Here is a 19,131-nt window from a genome sequence, read left to right as displayed (position 1 = left end):
AGCAACAGAGAGCAGAAGGAAGTATGCAACAAGAGATTGCACTACTTCAGAACACGGAAATTAATCCAGAGCCTTATGCATTTATACTCTGCTGTCAGCCTGTATCTGTGAGACTTGCTGACAAACTCTTTCTTTTCTTTTTCCCAGTCTATTGGTTGGTCCTCATATGTAAAGGGGTGCAGAACCCATCCACAACACATACTGGACTGATTCTCCCCTCCAGTTTATCAGGCTAATTCTATATAATGCTATTCTGCCAGCTCTGTTACACATAGGCACAGTTTGTCTTGACTGAGAATATAGAGAGAACAGAACAGCTTTGAAGAGCTCTGCCCTGCAAATCAGAGCATAAACTGTTCACTGTTTTACCAAACACTCGTGAATAATTTAAATACATGTTATGTCAACATGATTATATTGACTAAAAATGTTGAGAACTTAACTTAATATTTACTTTTAACAGCATAAAAGTTCAGAGACAATGCATCTTTTACAAGTACCCATCACTGTCATACATAATTGATAGAATAAAACCAGCTACTAAATATCACTTAATAGCCGGCTTTGTTCTGTAATTATAATGTATATGGAATTTCTGTTGAGTTCACTGGGATAACCCCCCAAGGGAAGGCTACGGGAATATGTATACATATATTACTACATGTATTTATTTTGCATAATTATTAACCAAAAGAGAAAAAGGAAAGAAAACACAACTAAATTTGGCTGGGATAGCTCAGTATTTTCTCCTCATTCTGCAATTTGCAATAATAGAGGACCATGCTGTGCTACTGATTTGACTGTACAACTCCCTGCTGACTGCATGGGGGCAAAGTCGATGCAAAATTTGTTTATGTTGCATGGCACAGAATTAATAACGTTTCATTCATAGTTATTACTTGAAAGAAGAGAAACAAGAACATATAAAGGACAAAAGATCCCAAACTCCTCATTCCATCTACTACCATGCATTGTGCACGTACGTTGGATTCCAACAGGTTAATATGGAATGCATCGAACCGTTGGATTCGAGAGTTAAAGCTTCCAAAAGCCAGTGTATGGCACACAGCTGTCGGAAAAGACGTTCACTGCAAAGAAGAGAAACAAATGTGTTATACTATAGAGTCAGGGGAAACAGTCAAACTGGCATCATGTTGGCTGAAATAGATACATCTAAGCATTTCTGAAGCAGATGGTTTTTTTCATTGTCCCAGTGAATTCTAGACACCTCTCAAGGTTTTTGTAACATTAATACGTAACTCTGAATCCTGAAAGCATATTTTTGGATGTGAAATTTTTAGTGGACTTATCTTGGTGATGTGCTCAGTGCTTTCATACCAATGAGGATTCCAGCATTTGTCCCTTTATGGGGATATGGCACCCTATATGGATTCTTATGGTTTTTTCGATTCTACAGTAGCTTCTAAGTTTTGCATTTAAGAAAAAGCAATGTGTGAGTTTGAAGTGTTGGACCCATCTCATTCTGAACTAAGATTATCTTTGGCATTTTAGCTTATTCCACATGCAAATGTAAATATATAAAGACACTTTCGGTGAGCAATTGGGTTAATGAACTTAGAACAGATAGTGCGTATTAGTGACTAATACAAAATATATAGAAGTGTACACAGTACACATACTGTCTTCTCCCTCTCCCTTTCATAGGCCTACTTTTTTAACTAGGCAAATTAAATTTTAGTTTTGATATAGTCTCTCCTTAAAATGAGTCTAATCTTGAAAGCTTGAAATCATAAGCAAATTTTATGCAACTTAGAATTTGCTGAGTCAAGATCAGCAAGGCAAATGATGTGTGTTTGTGTACATGTGCACATACAGAGTTTTCAGTAACTCGTTAGGATTCAATCATTTAAAGTTACAATTTAACAGTTACTATTAGTAAAGACAGACTATTTCACTGTAAACTCCTGAAATTCTCAAGATAACGTGTTTACCAGTTGAACAGCAGCTCTAGGTATATGTGTTATGGGTCTGTGTTGCTGTGAATTTCACTTATGTCCCACACCAAGGAGGGCAGGACATAAATCTGCCTTCAAATATACCTTTTTGCTCCAGGGGGGCTTGGAATCAAGACACTGCTATGAAAAGGAGTGAAAGACCGTAAGGTCATCTTGTTTTTCTTCTTCCCTGACTTCCTCAGGTGGTTGCCTTCTGTTAGAGAGCAACTGTGGGAAAGGACAAAGATTGAAGTTAAAAAAGGAGTATGCGAAATGAAGACATTGCCAATAAAACTGTTTAATGTGTTCACATCACCACACTCCCTCCTCTTCTCCTCCTTACATTAAAAAAAACACTTAGGTGTATTTCCAAATTCTTACTTACTGAATTTATTATCATTTATTATCATTTATTAATATTACAAACCTGATATTTGTTTACCAAGATATATAATTATTTATTTCTAATGTGTTTGTGTTACTTTATACATTATAAATATGGTATTATTTGTATTTACATATTTATACTACTAATTATTACTAATTAAGCATTTATGTGAAATCAAATTTGGGGGCAGACAAAAAATGACTGATTTGTCTGAGAAAGATGCTGAGATTCTGCTTACTTTCCATTACACTTGTTTTCTGTTGGTATTATGCCAATGGCATCAGTGGGATTACATACACACGAGGCCAAAGTTTCAAGATGTGCCTGTAAAATTCTGTTCAATTTGTCCCAGTTGACATATTGTGTGCACAGAAAACAATAAAGATTAAGTTGAAAAGTTTCACCCCAATGAAAAAGAGTCTTGAGCTCTGGCCAAACCAACGTAACAGAAAACTGAGCTCTTTATAGGCTATGGCCACTGTTTCTTCACTGCCACAAGCCTGTTTGGCCATTTACACCTGTGCAAAGTGTTTATAAAATGCTACCAAGCAAGAAAAGGAAATGTTTGCAGCTGTTTTTCCCAAATGTAAATAACTACCTGCACCTGGTGTTAGACAATGGAGATTCAAGCTTAATAAGCACAGTGAGATACTGTAGCCTTCATATATTGATAGTATACAGAAGATAGGAAGTCCACACAGAAAATATAACATGAACTATTGTATGGTGGCTCATAGATTAGTATAAAACTGAAACGATACTGACCATTAAAAAAACAGCTGAGAGGTTAACTGAGATCTGAGTGGTGGGTGAGTTTTAAAGCTATACGCAGATTTCTTTAGCACAGACTTCCTAGATGAATGAATGATTCTGGATTAACATTTTCTTTCTAGATCTGAAGCAGTTTGGGGATTGTCAGTTTACTATTGCCTACTATAAACTAGCAAATAGTTGGGACAGGGGTTGAGGAGTGTGTGCCCCAAGCATTCCATTGATACAAATTTTCTAAAGCAAAGCAGCAGCAACTGTAGATAGTACATACAATACTGACATAGGCATCTCAGCACTATATTTAAACAGAGATCAACATGTCTATTTTTCTTAGCTAATTAAGAAATGAATAAACTATTGTTCTGTCTAACAAAGGAGATATCTAACAAAGATATAAGCTGGCAGGTGTTCCTGCTGTCCCAAAAGAAATTTCTTACACAAAACCTCAAGAAGTAGTCTTCTTCATTCAGATAATCTTAGATAAATTGTAACTGCAAATTTGTACTTATTAGAGATGATCGGGCACATGAATTCCACAGACTTTGTTGTTCAAAACAACATGTCTGCCTTGTGCTTCCTCAAATCACACTTCCAATTTTCTCTTCTCTGTAGTCCTAATGAACAACAGAATGCTAGAACAGACAGTGGGACCATTGTATACACACTGAAGTGTTTGGCAGAGTCCATATTCCTACTAACAAGGGATAACTAAACTTTACTTCTACTTTGTCTACTCTTATGATAAGAAGCTGTTACCAAGTTTAGAGTATTGGTACATTTAAAATAGTTGATAACACAATTAAATGCTACAACTCACATAACAGCAGTACAAAAGTCCCAGTAGAGGCTTAATATTTGCTGTTGTCGTACAGGGAAAAAGAGAAAGGGGGGTGGGAAAGGCCTACATCCATCACTGGAATCCGTGCATATAAAACCATGCCAACAGTTTCAGCTGCTGTGAAAGACTGAAGCCAGATATCATCTGTTAAAAAGACCCTTTGTACCCCAGCAGTTTAACACCGCTTCAGAGCTTTTCTTATTCCACGAAGTTCCTAATTTTTGAAGTCAGCACTTTGAAAGCTAGGAGTGAAGTAAGTCTCCACAACAGATAATGATCTGTATTTGGTATCTACGCTTCCCCCCCCGCCTTTAAATTGTTTACCACTGCAGACAAGCATATGTATAACAGCACACAACTGGAACTAACGCGTGCTGGCAGGGTTCCTGCATGTGTCTAAATCACATGGGACAGTTTGAATTAGTAAAGGCACACCTGCCAAAGACACACATTTCTTGTTTCACATGTGTTTCATTGTGTACTCCTGTCCCACCCAACACATCCTGCAGTTGAGAAAATTCTCCATAAGACTCCCCAATTTTGACATCTGATCGCAAGTCTAATGATTTCCCTCTTAGAAATGTTGGCAGATATTAGAGGTCTTTCCTCTAAAAATGAAGTTAAATTCTCAATTAATACTAGTTTTAAGCAACACATTGAAAATATTAAAGGAAATCAGGTTTACACTAGGAACTTTTGCTAGTGTAGATTTTTAGGTTAGTTGTAAGATTTTTTTAATAAGTATTTACAACTGGCAAAAATCCTGGTGCAGATGTAGGATTAAAGTGGCTTTGTCAGTATTCACTCACGAGCGTGGTATACTCTGCACCAGTAAAAGCTTTTTTACTGCTAGGAGAAGCCATACCTAAATGAAGATAATTTTGCCTATGCAGCTATACCTTCATAAAGGAAAGAGGAATGTTAAATCTTTTTAGGTCAGCCTTGCTGAAGAAAGAAGCCTTTCCTTACAGAAGGAAATAAATGACTTCAATAATCTGAATGGTCACAATAATAAAGGCAATGGTATTTTTCATATGTGTAATAAATTATTTGTCTGCAAATAATGTGGATTAGCTGAGTTATGGGTAGATAGAACAGTTACATATCAAAAAGAATAATAAGCACAGAGTTTACAAAAAGATTTCAGGGAGGTTCTTATGTATCCAGTTTGGGGTTTTGGTTTTTTTTTTTTGTTTGGTTTGGTTTTTTTTTTTTTTTTTTTTTAATGAAATAATCTTGTTTACCTAAAATGTTCATGTAGCCTTCATTAACCTAGGATCAAAGTGCTTCATAGTGCCATTTAAATAATCAGCTGTAGGTGACTTGTTTAAGTAAGGAGAAAGTTTTAGGTGATACAGGCATTAGAGGCTAAGATTCCAAAATATTTTGACTAATACCCTATACCTTTTCTCCTCCCATAACACTACCTCTCAGTAACACTCTATTCCTTTCCCACCTTTTCTAGCTATTCAGTTAGTGACCATTTAGAATGCTAGATATTAAATGTTACTCTAGTAAATATGATACTTTTCTGTTCAGAATGTCTCAGCCTGTCTGTGCTACTTGTTTATTTTTGGTCTGGGTTTCATACTAACAGGAAATATTTTCTTTCTTATTTTTTTAATAATGGTTATATATTGTTGTCCCACTTTATGACTAGGGTGTGATTGCATCTCAGATGACTCTGGAGACTGAGTTTTCCAAGTTGAGAGTCAGTTCATGGAAGAAAGGTGAATGAGAGGAAGCTGGTACCTGGGAGTGACAAAAGCCGCAGTAAAATGATGAGAAAAGACTGTTAGAGATGAATGAGCTTTTGATACGATAAGGCTCCAGAGGCGTGTAACCTCTCAAAGAGCTACTCTGTCCTGCTGAGCAAGTATTTAATCATCTCATCACCTAGTGAGAGCTGACAGATGGAAGACAACTACAGCGTTACAACAGGCATTAGAGGTGCACTGAAAAGACCAGCATGAGTCAAAGATTGACGACTATGTAATGATCAAATAGAGAGAAAACCTGAAGAAGGTAGTAAGTAATAGGTCTGAACTAGAGAAGAAACCCACTCTGCAAGCAAAGCCACTTATTCTGCTGAATGCAATTCTTTTTTATCCTTAATGCTGTGGTCCCATTGTGGGAACAAAAGCATGGCACAAACTCACCAGGCCTCCTCCTTTTCTCCTCAGAGAATCAGTTCTCAGTTGGCTATGAAACCTCTCCTGAGTTCACTAACCTTCTGCCTTCTAAACTTCCTCCTTTTTAAACAGCACCTCAAGCATTTTTTTCCATGCTTACTAAGTTTACAGCTGCTCACTTACCCAGATGTTAAGCATTTTCTCTTTCTAGTTCACACAAGTAGTAATATTCTCCTTCAATACCAAGTAATGACAGAAACTGGAAATTGTCGCTTTTTAAAACCACTGCCCTCAGACCAGCAAAAGCCCTCTGAGTTGACTTACTTATTTATTTTTTCCTCCGACTCCTCTGCATCAAAGGAGTATTTGGGTGGCTGGAAGTCAGTTCTCCATCTCATGCCCTGAGCCTCCTGTACTGCTCTCAGTGTGTTCTTCCTCTCCAGTGATTCTTGGTGAAGTATATGAAAGTATTCTCCACCTTGCTTCACAGAATTGATATGATGCCTGCCAAAAATCATCACAAGTTGGTCAGTGTCTTAAACACACTATCAAATTTATTAATTTCTCTGTTGGCCACCAACTTAATTTTTAACAGAGATTTCACATTCTTCTATATTCAAGCATTCAACATTAGTATTTCCTTCTGCAATACGATAACAAAGGACAACAATTCCCCAATATGAACTGGGAGATCTTTCCCTTATCTCTTTCAGCACTGCAGAGGTTAACTATTGGATGTCTTGAACTCAGCATCACTTTGTCCACTACCTGATTTAAAAACTCCCTGCCTAATTCTAATTTATAGCAGCCAATTGACCAATGGGCCCCTCACTGTCTTAATTCAGTTGTCACAGCCTGACAGGCACTGCCCTGAAGCTACCTGTTAGCTGCTACGTTCCACTTGCTGTCAGAAGGCTGCACTGTTAGTAACAGGGAAAGTGCCAGTGAAGCCTGTGAGTGAGCTGAAGACAACAGGCAGGGTATTACTGCAAGAAAAGAAAATAAAGAAGAAACCATAATGCACTCCCTGTAGGATGACAACAGAGGTTAAAAAAAAAAGTGAGCTAGGGCAGTCAAAGGGATATGGCACACAATCACTCTACAGCCTTTGATTAAAATGTTAGCAAGAATGTAGCAGCTGATCCAAGTCAGACAAGCATACTATCCAGGCATAGGACACATCCCTTTAAGTTCATGTGTTGCTGACTTTTGAATCAAGCATCATCAGGCTGTATTGATTCTTTCAAACACAATCTAGGCTTGAAACCTGGGCCTCATTTGTCTAACTGACAAGTAATAACTCCCTTTTCTTACCAGACATGTATTAAAGCACCTGAAGGTCATACAGGGTGCAAATTTCAGGCACCAAATTCACTAGTTCTCAAGGGGAGCAGTTTACTCCCTCCTTGCTTCCCTTGATGAAAAACCACTTGCACAATTTAATGGTTTTGGGTTTTTTGTTTTGTTGACATTATTTTTTAAGTCCAGCAACTATAAATACAAGCCTGAAAACATTTCCAGTTCAGGCAGATAACGTGTCTGCTAGATATTTCTATACTAACTTTGGAAAAAGGAAAAAAGATAAGAAAATAAGATGTCCCTGATAAGAAATGCTGCATGCTTTAGAAAAACATAAAGATTTCAGAGTAGTGTCAGGCTGGCTTAATGGTTTTCATAGGAACCTAGTATTTTGCATAACAGACTTCTCTTGGAATACCAGAAAACTTTTAATGGCCTCAAATTCTTGCTTTATGTCCTTTTCCCGTAGTTTTCTCTCTCTCTTCTCCTTTCTGCCAACTGTCAAGATATTTCTATGTAAAAATATTTTTCCCCTTCATAGTGCTGCTTCTGAATTTCTGCACGCACTCATGTAAGTATTCCTTCTTAAAGATCAAAACCCTTGCTGTAGCTGTGTATTATAATGCCACAAATAGCAAACAATGAGGTTATTACATGAATCAAAGATGAGTGGTAGAGAAAGATAATTATAAACTAGAAAGTTTTTACAATAACAACCATAACCAGTATTACTGGAGAAAGATGCATAAATGGTAAGTACAATCAATACATTTTTTTTAAGGTTTAGCTAATATAGAAGGCTTTAATACGTGTATACCAAAATCAATGATCACTCTTGTACACCAATAGGAGTAGGAAAAATTATACACACTTGTGAATGAACATTTTTAGTCCATAACTTCCTTGAAGTCCCAAGTATTACAAAAAGTAGCTCTACAGTCTCCAAGTACAGAAAAAGAAATAAAATAGAATTAACAGAAATGCAGCATATAGAAAAGTTGTAGTAACTACCTGATTTAAACAAAAAAATCGTCTCATAATTCCATAGAATTATTTCTGGGATGTTTATGAATGACCCTAAAGGTTCATGGACTCTTGTCAGGAAAACAGTAAAATAAATCCAGAGGTGACCAACGTACTTTACTACACTACAGATTTACAGTATATTGCTGGAATAGGACATCAAGTATTTCTCCATTTAAATTCTGGCATCACAATACCCTGTTTATACAATAACTTAATAAATTTATCTGGGCTGCCTATTTGACAAGTAGGTGAGAATCGTTCATTAAAATGCAAATGTAATCGACAGGAAATTTGGAATACATTTATTAAAGTAATTGAGCTTCAGTCAACTGTAGTCACAACACAGATTTTCAACTGCTGTTCAGACAAAAGAATTTATCTTATTTTTCTAAGTTAATATCTTTATCAGCATGAAAATTAAAAGAGTTTTCTGAGCAGTAATAATATACCATGGAATACTTCAAGTTCTCTCTACAGGAATATATTATTATAGATAAGGGTCAATGACATGCACAAAGGAGTGACCCAGTAGTGTACTACACATACAGAAAATAGGTTGCAAGCATATTTTCAGTGCTTGCTCTAACTACGTACTTATTAAATTACTCTTTAAATCCTTTAAGAACTCAAGGTCATCAGTTAATTGTAATACAAAGCCATTAAAGTGTTGGGGAATTGAACTTTTACTGCTAAGATTTGAGATTCTTGGTGCCTTTGAGTAAGAAATGACTCACAAAAGGAAATCATAAATTTGTCTCAATTATAATATAGGTGCTAGAAAAACATTAAGAAGCTATAATAATAATGCCAGAAACCTTTGCATCAGGGTAAAGACAAGGTAGATATTTACGAGGTTTTTTTACCTTCTGTTTAAATATACCTTATTTAAGTACATTGGGTCACGTTCACTAAATTCAAAGGAATCATACGAAGGATGTATTTGTCCCAGAAGATCAAATTTTACAGTTAACAACCTCACATTTACCGTGTACACAAACAAATTCAGTGAGAGATGGTTTACTAAAGGAATGACATGCACTCCTGAACATGTGATGCCAAATCCTTGCTCAGGTAAGCTGGTATAAGCTCAGGTAAGCTGAGCAGAATTGCTAGAAAGATGGGCAGAAGGCTGCACACCCATGTGGCTGTCCCTCTACTAAGCAAATGTGTTCAGTGCAGTGCGTGGTGTTACCAGGGTGCTTCAGTCTCATTAACTCTTCCTCCCTCTGTCCCATCCCCTGAGGTGCAAAGAAGTTGCAGTCTATTTACACCAGCTTGATTCTCTCTGAGGCTGAACATTATAATATGATCATGGTGAACAAATATTGTGAGCTGTAAGTAAAATAACTATGTATCTATCAAACAATTTAACTACATACATATTTCTCTGATCAGGGAAATTGTTAGCCACTGTTTCATAAAATGGCCTATTCAATTTTTTTATCTTAATGGATACAGCCCTTATATATCAATAAAGCTAATGACAGAACATCTCCTGCTCCAGATGCTATACAGAAAGAATTGAGCCTTTTCCAGAGGCTTATAGCCAATTGTAAACATAAATGAAACCAACGTGGCATTGCTCTGAAAGCCACTGAGAGCACAGGCTTTCTAAATGCCATTTCCTATGTTTTCATAAAAGCATTTCAATCTGCATCTGCAACAACTCCCTACTAGACCAGTAAAAGCTCCTCTTTGGGCACAAGGCCAGACCCTGCTGAGGGTGCTGCAAGGTGATTATAACCTTGGGCACTGCCTAACTTGTTGCACTAGTGACAAACTGAATATGAGCTTAAGGCTTCCCAGGTGAAAAGCAAATGCAATTTTATGCACACTGCCCCTTAAAAGCATTCTGAGTAAGTATTTTCTATAGCAGAAAAAGTAATACAAACAACAATCCATTTCTGTATAAAACAGAAAGCACAGGAGGCAATAACTTTGAAACTCCAGTAAATACAGCTAAACTGCATTCTGAACATTACAGACTAAAGCCATGGATTAAAACCCAGTATAATTCTCCTAAATGAACACTTAGCATTATTTGCAGCCATGCCACCATGAGCTGTGATCCCATCACAAATCTCAAGTGAGGCTGGTGCGTATTTGGATCCTGAAGAATTCAAGGAAATATCCTGAAGAAAGCGGTGAGAGCAGCAAGTTTACTTCATTTGGATTAAACTTGAAACCTATGCCCTTACCTAGTTTTAGGGGGCACTGTGGTACTGGAGGATCTGTCTTTCTGAACACATAATAAAATGGAAGTTCTGACAACCTGAAGTTATTAAGGATCCTATGGTAATCTCTGCAGGAGCACAAGTGTTAGCACCTGCATTCTCATCAGATTTCAATTGATTAAATGTTACTGTCCTCACTGCTGTTTCAGTTGGAATAGGGCAATTTTTTTTAATCATTCCAGTCCCTCAAAATACTATGTTGTGTGTATGTGCATTAACACACAGACTCCATTTGAGCTGTTGCTGCATTCTAATAGCTGAAGTAATTCTTATATGCCCCTTAACTTTGACAAGGTGCTGTAACACCCAAATAACTAATAATTGTGAAACAGTAGGAAATACCAAGATAAAAGAAAATCCATATGCACACAATGCTTTTCTTATTTACAAAGCACACACAGAACAATAGGAGAGCAAACGCTGCATTTCTTGTAAATTGTCAACAGTGATACTGATTTATACCAGTGGAGAATCTGTTCCATTCTCTTATCAGTAAATACTGGAGCTGCTGACCATTTCACTCAGTTCTTTAGTGCTTTACATTCAGCATTGTAACATATATCTATGCCAGTGTGTCCCAAATTTATTTACATTAAGATTGCTTCACACCTTTCCTGAGTGATGTAAGGCAGTCTCATTGTAAAGGAGAATTAGTGCATTGTTCACTTAAAAAAAATACTCAGTGAGTTATTACAGGGCGCATACACTATCCACCTTCTGAAATTATCAAAAGCCATGGAGCTAAGTTTACATGGTGGTGAGCCTGAGCTAGCAAGTTCTACTATTGAGCTCCACATTCGGGTCATCCTGAAAGCTTAGCATGTGGACAGAAAAAGCTTGCAACTATTCACAATTAACATGTAGATACTAATGTAAATTAATTATGAATTCTGGTTCGGTAGTGTTTACAGCCAAGTTAGAGATGCAAATGTATACACACAAGGCAATGGAGAATCAGGAACACACTGGTTACTACTCCTATTTAATGACTGAGTAATTACATAGTAAGAACCAAATGGGTAAATATTGATACATCTAGGCTTCTTAAATTCAGTGAAGACCAGATGATAATGACATTAGAAATCTATTAAATGTAGTTACTAACCCACAGAAACTCAGATATATGTGATCATTTACCATACTGAACCATTAACCATTCTGGCAAGGAACTATAGTACCACCATACCAACATCTGTCTTGAGTAGTTGAAGACATATGAACAATCTGGAATACCCACATTATTTCAGATGTAGATTCCCATTTTGTTCTCCTGCAGATGAGTACAATATTCTGTACTCAAATGTTTCTGTTTAAAACACAAAACCAGGATCTGCATAATGGGAAAGATGCACATTACCACATGAAAATCTAACCATGAAATAAGTCATGAAACAAGTAAAGTTAAAATAAGACATGAGTAAATTTGTGGTATGTTCACAGAAGGTTGCACAGCAAGAAACAGGGACCTTCAATAGACCCCACACTATTATAAAAGATGTCACCAAGTGAATGTATTAATGTATTACTGCATATTTAAAGATGTCTCAGAGTGGTTTTCAATTAACTACAAAGACATTAAAATATAGAAGATGCTGCTTCCATTGTGAAACGTGGCAGAACCTCTCCTTTGAAAATGAGGAGAGGTTCTCTAACATTGAGAATCACAAACATATTTAGTTACCTGGAGGTACAAAAAACAACATACCAAAACACTGGCTTATTTTTAGTTGGAAATGCGTTCTTCTCAACCTAGAAAGAATGGCAGGTGGCAATTTCTCTTTTAAGAAGTCCAAGAACACAAGAACATGCACACATACACCCCACCCCCACGACTTGTGCCATGCTGTAATCCCATTCCTGTTGATCTTCATATAAAAGTTTTCTTTGCAGGTAGGCACATTTAGGTTTCCGGCTCTTGGTCTCTCTGGACAAGTACATAAACAAAGGTGAGTGGGGGAAGTACTTCCAGAGCCACAGAGAAGACAGCTTGGTACTGATAAAGGTCAGAAAAATATATCTGTGAGATTTCAAGGCTTTGCTTTAAATTCTTCTCCAAAAAGCTGTGGGGAAACTATTACTAAAACTTCAAAAGAAAAAATCATCTGGAGATTTCTGGGCTTTCCATTTTCTTGCTGTAAGAACGTACAATAACAGCTTTATGTTCATATTACCGATAAAAACTCACTGCTTGTTAAGTGGAACTTCACCGAGGTCCCTGATCTTCTACCAGGAAATACTGCTGGTTCAAGTTTTTCATGTGAAAGGAGAAACCACTTCCCATGATCTAGTGTTTTGCCTTACCACATAAAGGTATTTACAGAGCAATGACATTTTACTACTAAATAGTGGGAAGCCCATTTTAAGTGTTAGCTTTGTTCAAATATTCAGTGACAATGTGTCATTTTGTATCAGAATATGTGGGATTAGACTGTTGTGTTTAGATAGATAGTAAAATCTAATAAGCAGTGAACTATTTCCACTTATGAAATTTCAAACAAACATATTTTTGCACAAAAGGAGAGGAGATTGAGACTCAAACCAACAGCCTGTAAGGCAGAAATGTTGATGGGAACAGCAGTCTTCCTAGTGATTGATGATAGAGATAATGATTCATACATCCATACACTTAAATGGTTGTCTTTGCCCATGACTGCTGTCTAATTAATGTGAGCCATCATTCATGTAAAAGAAAATTTTTGCTTCTGGAAAAAAAAAATGCTGCAAACCGCCAGCAGTGACAGTGCTAGAAACATGCCAATTAGAGTGACTTCTGCCAAGCAGCAAAAGGGCACAAAACACTGGTTTCCAAGCAACTGACATTTTGAAGTATTAAATACACTGGAAACTAATATTGGCAGATAAACATTTCACCTTCTCAGTTAGTACTGCCTCAGTCTCTTCGTTGGTTCTTAACTCTACATTGCCTCTCTGCCCTGCTTTTACAGACTCCATTGTATCTTCCAGTAAACCATATGCATTAAGGAATGTCAATTTATCATATTCTCTAAACACTAACATCTTTTTTGTCTGGATATATTAGAATAGGATTGGTACAGATTCACAGGTAAGGGCAGACAAGGTCATAACCAAAAACGCCAAAAATAACACATTTCTTGCCATTTAAAATCTGGTAGTAGCTGCCATTTCAATCATGATTTTAAATGGTTTTGTATTAAAGTCAGCTACACAGCCACTAGCAGGAAAAGAAATAAGAGAAACTGCTCTTCAGGTAACAGTCAGTCTAACTGTTGTTGCAGGCTTAAAAAAATGCATTAGTAGAGGCTGGGCTTTCTGCATGCAGAGTGACTTTTAGAAATATGCCTTCAGGAAACTTGAACCAATTTTAAAAAGCCATGCCGTTTCTAATTTAAAACATAAAAAGCTGTTAATACTGTTAAACTGCCACCAGTTTGACATTTAGTTTTCTTTAACTAGCACAGCACAGTGAAACAGATGCACAGGAGCCACTTTCTTCAAGCTATGGGAAATGCAACAGAGAGGTTTAGCATGCCCTTTTTGCAAGTAAAGGCTTGACTGGCTTATGGAATGGCATGGACACTTCCCTTTTGAGCTTGCAGCTCAGAGCTGTGCATTCCTAGACATCATCAGCTGAGGATGACCACAACTTGTCATTTTTACATGGCCATCTATGGTTAGATGACTGTCACTGCACAGTTTCCAGTTTCTATCACCTTTCCTACCTCCTTTTTACACAAAGACTCATTTGAAGCAATATGCTTATTTTAAGCACTATTTTTTGTGGCGATGTTTAACCACAAGAGTATTTTCAGTACATTTGCATGGTCTTGGTGGGCTGAATTAGTCTACAGTAGTGATTTATGGCAACCTGCTTTTATTATGGGTTAACAACTACAAGCTTCCAATGCTTTGGTAATCTCTTTTGCTGTGTAAGTGTTCCTACACCTTTCTACAATTTATTAGTTATAGAGCCTTCTACATTCTTGGTTATCATACAATATATCCTCAGGTCAGTGTGGATTACTTAACATTATTTCTGGATCCCATTTACAGATGTCATTGGAACAAAGCAATAAGAAGGGATCTCCCTCAGAGCTGAATGTCATTTCAAAGGGACTGTGCTTCTTGAGTTTGCTTAGTTTTAGTAAGAATAACAATAGAAATGAAAACATAATTCTTAGCTCAAAGCTAAAGATATTTGAATGCTCAAGGACAAAGGTGGTGTCTTTTCTGCCATACTGTATTCCACCCAGTGAATCTGACATTGGGAAGTACTTGGGTCAAGTCAGAACTACTTTGTGTCTACATGGGCAATCTCCACTGGAAGCAAGATGTATTGATCTACAAAGGAAGAGGAATGATCATTATCTACAGATTTCCCAAATGGTTTTTCATTTTATGCTGCACAAAGATAAGTGAATTCCTTCCTACCTTTTAATGATATCTGAGAGATGACAGGTGTCTCCCTGAAGTGACTGGGTACAACTCTTCAGTAGGGAAGAGCTGGTACGACTTTCTACTTGGGACTAGTGACTGACAGTTTTGAAAGATGAGTAGTTTGAGCAACCTCTGCATTCTGTCATCATCCTCTTTTATATCATCATGAGGACTCGAGAAAGTATAAGAGAGTATTACTGAGAGGAGGTATGAGGTCATAATTACAAGGTTTATCTTCAGTTTAATTATGCTTTTAATGTGTAAGGTAGAATATTAAAGCATTATGAATGCAGCTAAGTCTGTTCCAGTAATGACTCTTCAAACATTTTTGAGATAATTTTAAAATTCATACTGCTGTGCTATGTCACTGTGATCATTAAAAAGCTTCCTCACAGTTTATTCCATTATACTCTTTCATACAAACAAGCTGCAAGATCACAGGCACTACTTCCTGTGAATATGTATCAATTAACGTCCAATTAAGACAACTGCTGGGTGTTCCTTTTCAATCAGGAGGAGGAAAAGCAGCAAAACCCAAATCCACAAAGGTCATTTGTATTCACTGACTCCCTATAGTATGTATTAGCATGCTGCTCTGCTAGCTTGACTGCTTTAATTGAAATTAGAAGTTGCTGCCCCAGAGAAGAAAACTCCGGTTTTCTTCTTTCTTTCTTGCATTTTCCACTCCGCTTCTTTTTTCTAAAATAGCTCCTTTTCTATAGTCTAAAATTGTTACTAAGAAGTATTGCTGACATGTCCTTTGGTCCAAACCAGCAGTGCAGTCATTCTCACTTGAAATTATTCTTTCCCGCAACTTCACATCTCAATATCTAGTTAAAAAGTCTGTGGGTTTGATTTCTTTGCTGCTCTTACTGTTCTTTTTTCTACATGCAGATTTAGTCAAAGTAACATTATGCAGGCGCTCAAGATGAATGGCTAGCACATTTTCATTGTTAAGAGGTCATACAATGACACTAAGAATTTCCAGACTTACAAAACACAATAAAAATTTAAAAAACAGTTAATGTATACCTTTGATTTCCAGACATTAAGTCTGTTGGATATTTTTCTGCATACTGGGTCATCCAGCTACTGTACATTTCAGAAAGCGTTAGAGAAAGTGAGTTCATATTTCAAGAAATCTGTTTCCCTGACTTTTCTCAAGCAAATTTCTCCATGGCCATTATAGCTCATATCATACTTCACTTCTTAAGTAATATAAAATACGTGGGATTCATGATTTAATTGCCACAGTAATAGAATAAATTATATTAGGTGTGTTACAGGATCACTACTGGGATTACAATGTAAAGAACGTATGGTATTATATGACATGACAGGCGAGCTTCATTTGAGCATTTATTCAGACAACAATGCTTTCCAGAAACTAGTATTAAAGTGACCATTGCCTACACAAGAGCAAAAAGGCACATTTCTCCTGAGTGTATTAAGCAGCTTTGACTAGGCCCTGACCATGCTAAACTTCTGATCTTCAAAAAAACAAATGTGTGTAAATATATAAATTTACTGTTCAGTAAATGTAAAAAGTCAATATACATTTATTTGTGCAGTAGCACAAGATTAAGCCTTCCCTTTCTTCATCTTCCATCTGTTTCAATTGTCATGGAAAACTTGTGGTCAGGAATATTTCCACCCAGGCATTTGAAATCACATGAAGCTAGTTTTGAATGCAACTGTGAATTAGATTTATAGGACTAAAAGAAGATGGCAGAGTTGGAGATGCTTTAACAGGTAGGTATTTTCTTACTTATCAACACTTCAAACTCTGCTTGGGATATTAAAGTGGAGTTGGGTTCTTTCCATCTTCCGCATCAGCAGTAAAAAGGATTCTGCCAGCCAAATTAGATATTTAAGAACAATTGCACAATGCCACTATCCTCTGCAGGTGTGGTGCAGGTACAACTGATCAGGATGTAACAGACAATTCTGCTGATAACGTACATAAAGGAATATAATTTTGTTTGTCCCTTTAGCTGTATAGGCTTCTGGAGGTGAGAAGGGATGAAAGACTGAAGTCTGGGGTTTTAATCACTCAGAGAAAAGATACAACATCAAAACACATTAGGATCAAGTCTACTCACATCATTAAAAATCTACATCTAACATAATTTTGCAGATTGCATTACCATTAAAAATTCAGTGGAAGGCAAATCTGCATTTATCATAATGTGGTGCAGGAAACAGAAATGTCTTCAGTTAAAAGTAGGCTAGACTACACACTTCATCTGTTGTAGGAAACAACTGCACTCACCCAGAGTAATGGGCTGGATCTCTTAAGAAGGCTTTCCCTGGAGCTTCTAATTTAGTAGGCCAATTTTGAAAATAAAAATAAAACTCAGAGAAACAGAGGCATCACTGAAGTCTGGAAGAATAAGTAAGGCATTTACTCACCTGAGACACCCGGGTTCCAATTGTAGCTGTTCCAGTGATAATTAATCTTACATCCCCTATTTGACTTTCCTCATTTACCTATGAGAGTAATAATATTTATCCGCCTAATACCTAGCAGTGCTGCAGAAATGAATAAGACAATGCTTGCATGTACTTGAGTGCTAGGCATTGTAAGATTTATCAAACTAACATCCCTACAAGCATAAGATAGAGGTAATAAGATTAAAAATTAAACAAATAATATAAATGAAAACAGTAAGAAAAAATATGCCCTATATATTTTTTTTTAAATTTGCTTTCAGTAACAAAAGTAATCCTCATTCACACTCTGCCATCCATACCAATTTAAAAGCTATATATTTGTGCAGTGAGTTTAGTTCAGATACATTGCCTAGTTTCCAATCCCAATTTACTTGACAGAGCTGCAGAGGGGTCAAGTGATTTGCAGGAAGGTACATAAAAAGTTAGCTGCTCAGCTAAGAGTTAGGATCAATACCTTGATCCCCCCAACACACCCACACACACCCCTCCCCACCATTTCTGACCTCCCCATTTAGCACTCAACACAATGCTGTAATAGTCAGAAACAGGGAGCAGAGGAAACAGACTGTGTAGAGAGGCAATCTACTTTTTTCCCCTTCTTCTGGCACAGACAAATCATGTCCAGCCTCAGTTTGTACCGCTGTTATCCTACGTGGAGCTTCTTCGGCACTTGAAAAGGCTAGCTTTAAAAAGCATGGCTTTTCATGCCACTGAATCTTTCAGATTTAGTCCCTCACATAAAGGGCCCAAAACACCACCTTCTGCAAAAGCAGTCCTGTATCATGTTACTCACTATAATCTCGAAACTGATCTAGATTTTTATAAAGTCAAATTTAATTTCATAGGTTTCTACAATTCTAGCATTAGAAACTCACTCTTAATCAACTGAATTGGACAGAATTTCAAAGCTGTGGAAAAGCTCAGCTGATCCTAAACATCTCAAGGTTGGCCAAGGTACACAAAAATGCCATGGAGCGCCTGATGGCATTTCAAAAGTACGTTTCCCAACAAGTATCAAATCAAGACCCCTTCATGTTAACCTGCTAACAAAATGACACTTCATTTGTTCAAAATGTAAACTGTAATGAAATGAGTGGTCCAGCTTCCTTTACCCAAATGTCTACAAACCAGTTTGCTGAGATTTTTAAAATCAAGCCTTTTAGTACCAGTGGTGATGGTAATTTTCATCCTACAGAACACTTGCAAGTATTTTTTGTCCTACTCATTTGAAAATAAAGAATGTAAAGCAACCAAAAGCAAGCTCCAAGCACCTGAAACTCCTATCAAGTAGTAAACTGATCTTTGGCAGGTTAATATCAAAAGAACTTTAACTTGACCTCAAGAAGGCAATGCCACTGAAATTTAGCAATGAACAATGAACGCAGGCAGTCAAGCATAACTAACAGTGTATTTATGGCAAAAACAAGTCATGCTTTACTAAAATGGCTTATCCAACCTTCAAAGTACACAGCATTTATTATTTTGTTTATGGTTTATCAAGTGAAAATTCACTAAAAGTGAATTAACAAAGTGAATAATAAAAATAATTGGGGGCAGAGAAGGATAAAAGGGAAGAATGTGAAACAAGGTTATCATGAGTAACTAGTATAAAATTTCG

General features: G+C 36.8%; 1 protein-coding gene across 1 annotated transcript in view; it reads right to left on the bottom strand.

Moving 5' to 3' along the window:
• Window positions 1–19,131, bottom strand: part of CCDC60 (coiled-coil domain containing 60) — a 64,789-nt gene that overhangs the window by 15,305 nt on the left and 30,353 nt on the right. The window contains exons 4-6 of the mRNA XM_075516707.1: window positions 6,409–6,588; window positions 2,061–2,183; window positions 984–1,088 (exon numbers count right to left, since the gene is read on the bottom strand). Coding sequence (XP_075372822.1) covers window positions 984–1,088; window positions 2,061–2,183; window positions 6,409–6,588 — 408 coding nt within the window. The remainder of the gene's footprint in view (window positions 1–983; window positions 1,089–2,060; window positions 2,184–6,408; window positions 6,589–19,131) is intronic.

The sequence above is a fragment of the Mycteria americana genome, chromosome 13 (genome assembly GCF_035582795.1).
Source record: "Mycteria americana isolate JAX WOST 10 ecotype Jacksonville Zoo and Gardens chromosome 13, USCA_MyAme_1.0, whole genome shotgun sequence".
Taxonomy (NCBI): domain Eukaryota; kingdom Metazoa; phylum Chordata; class Aves; order Ciconiiformes; family Ciconiidae; genus Mycteria; species Mycteria americana.
The sequence above is the reverse complement of the archived record's forward strand: the minus strand, read 5'-3'. Positions and strand labels throughout refer to the sequence as shown.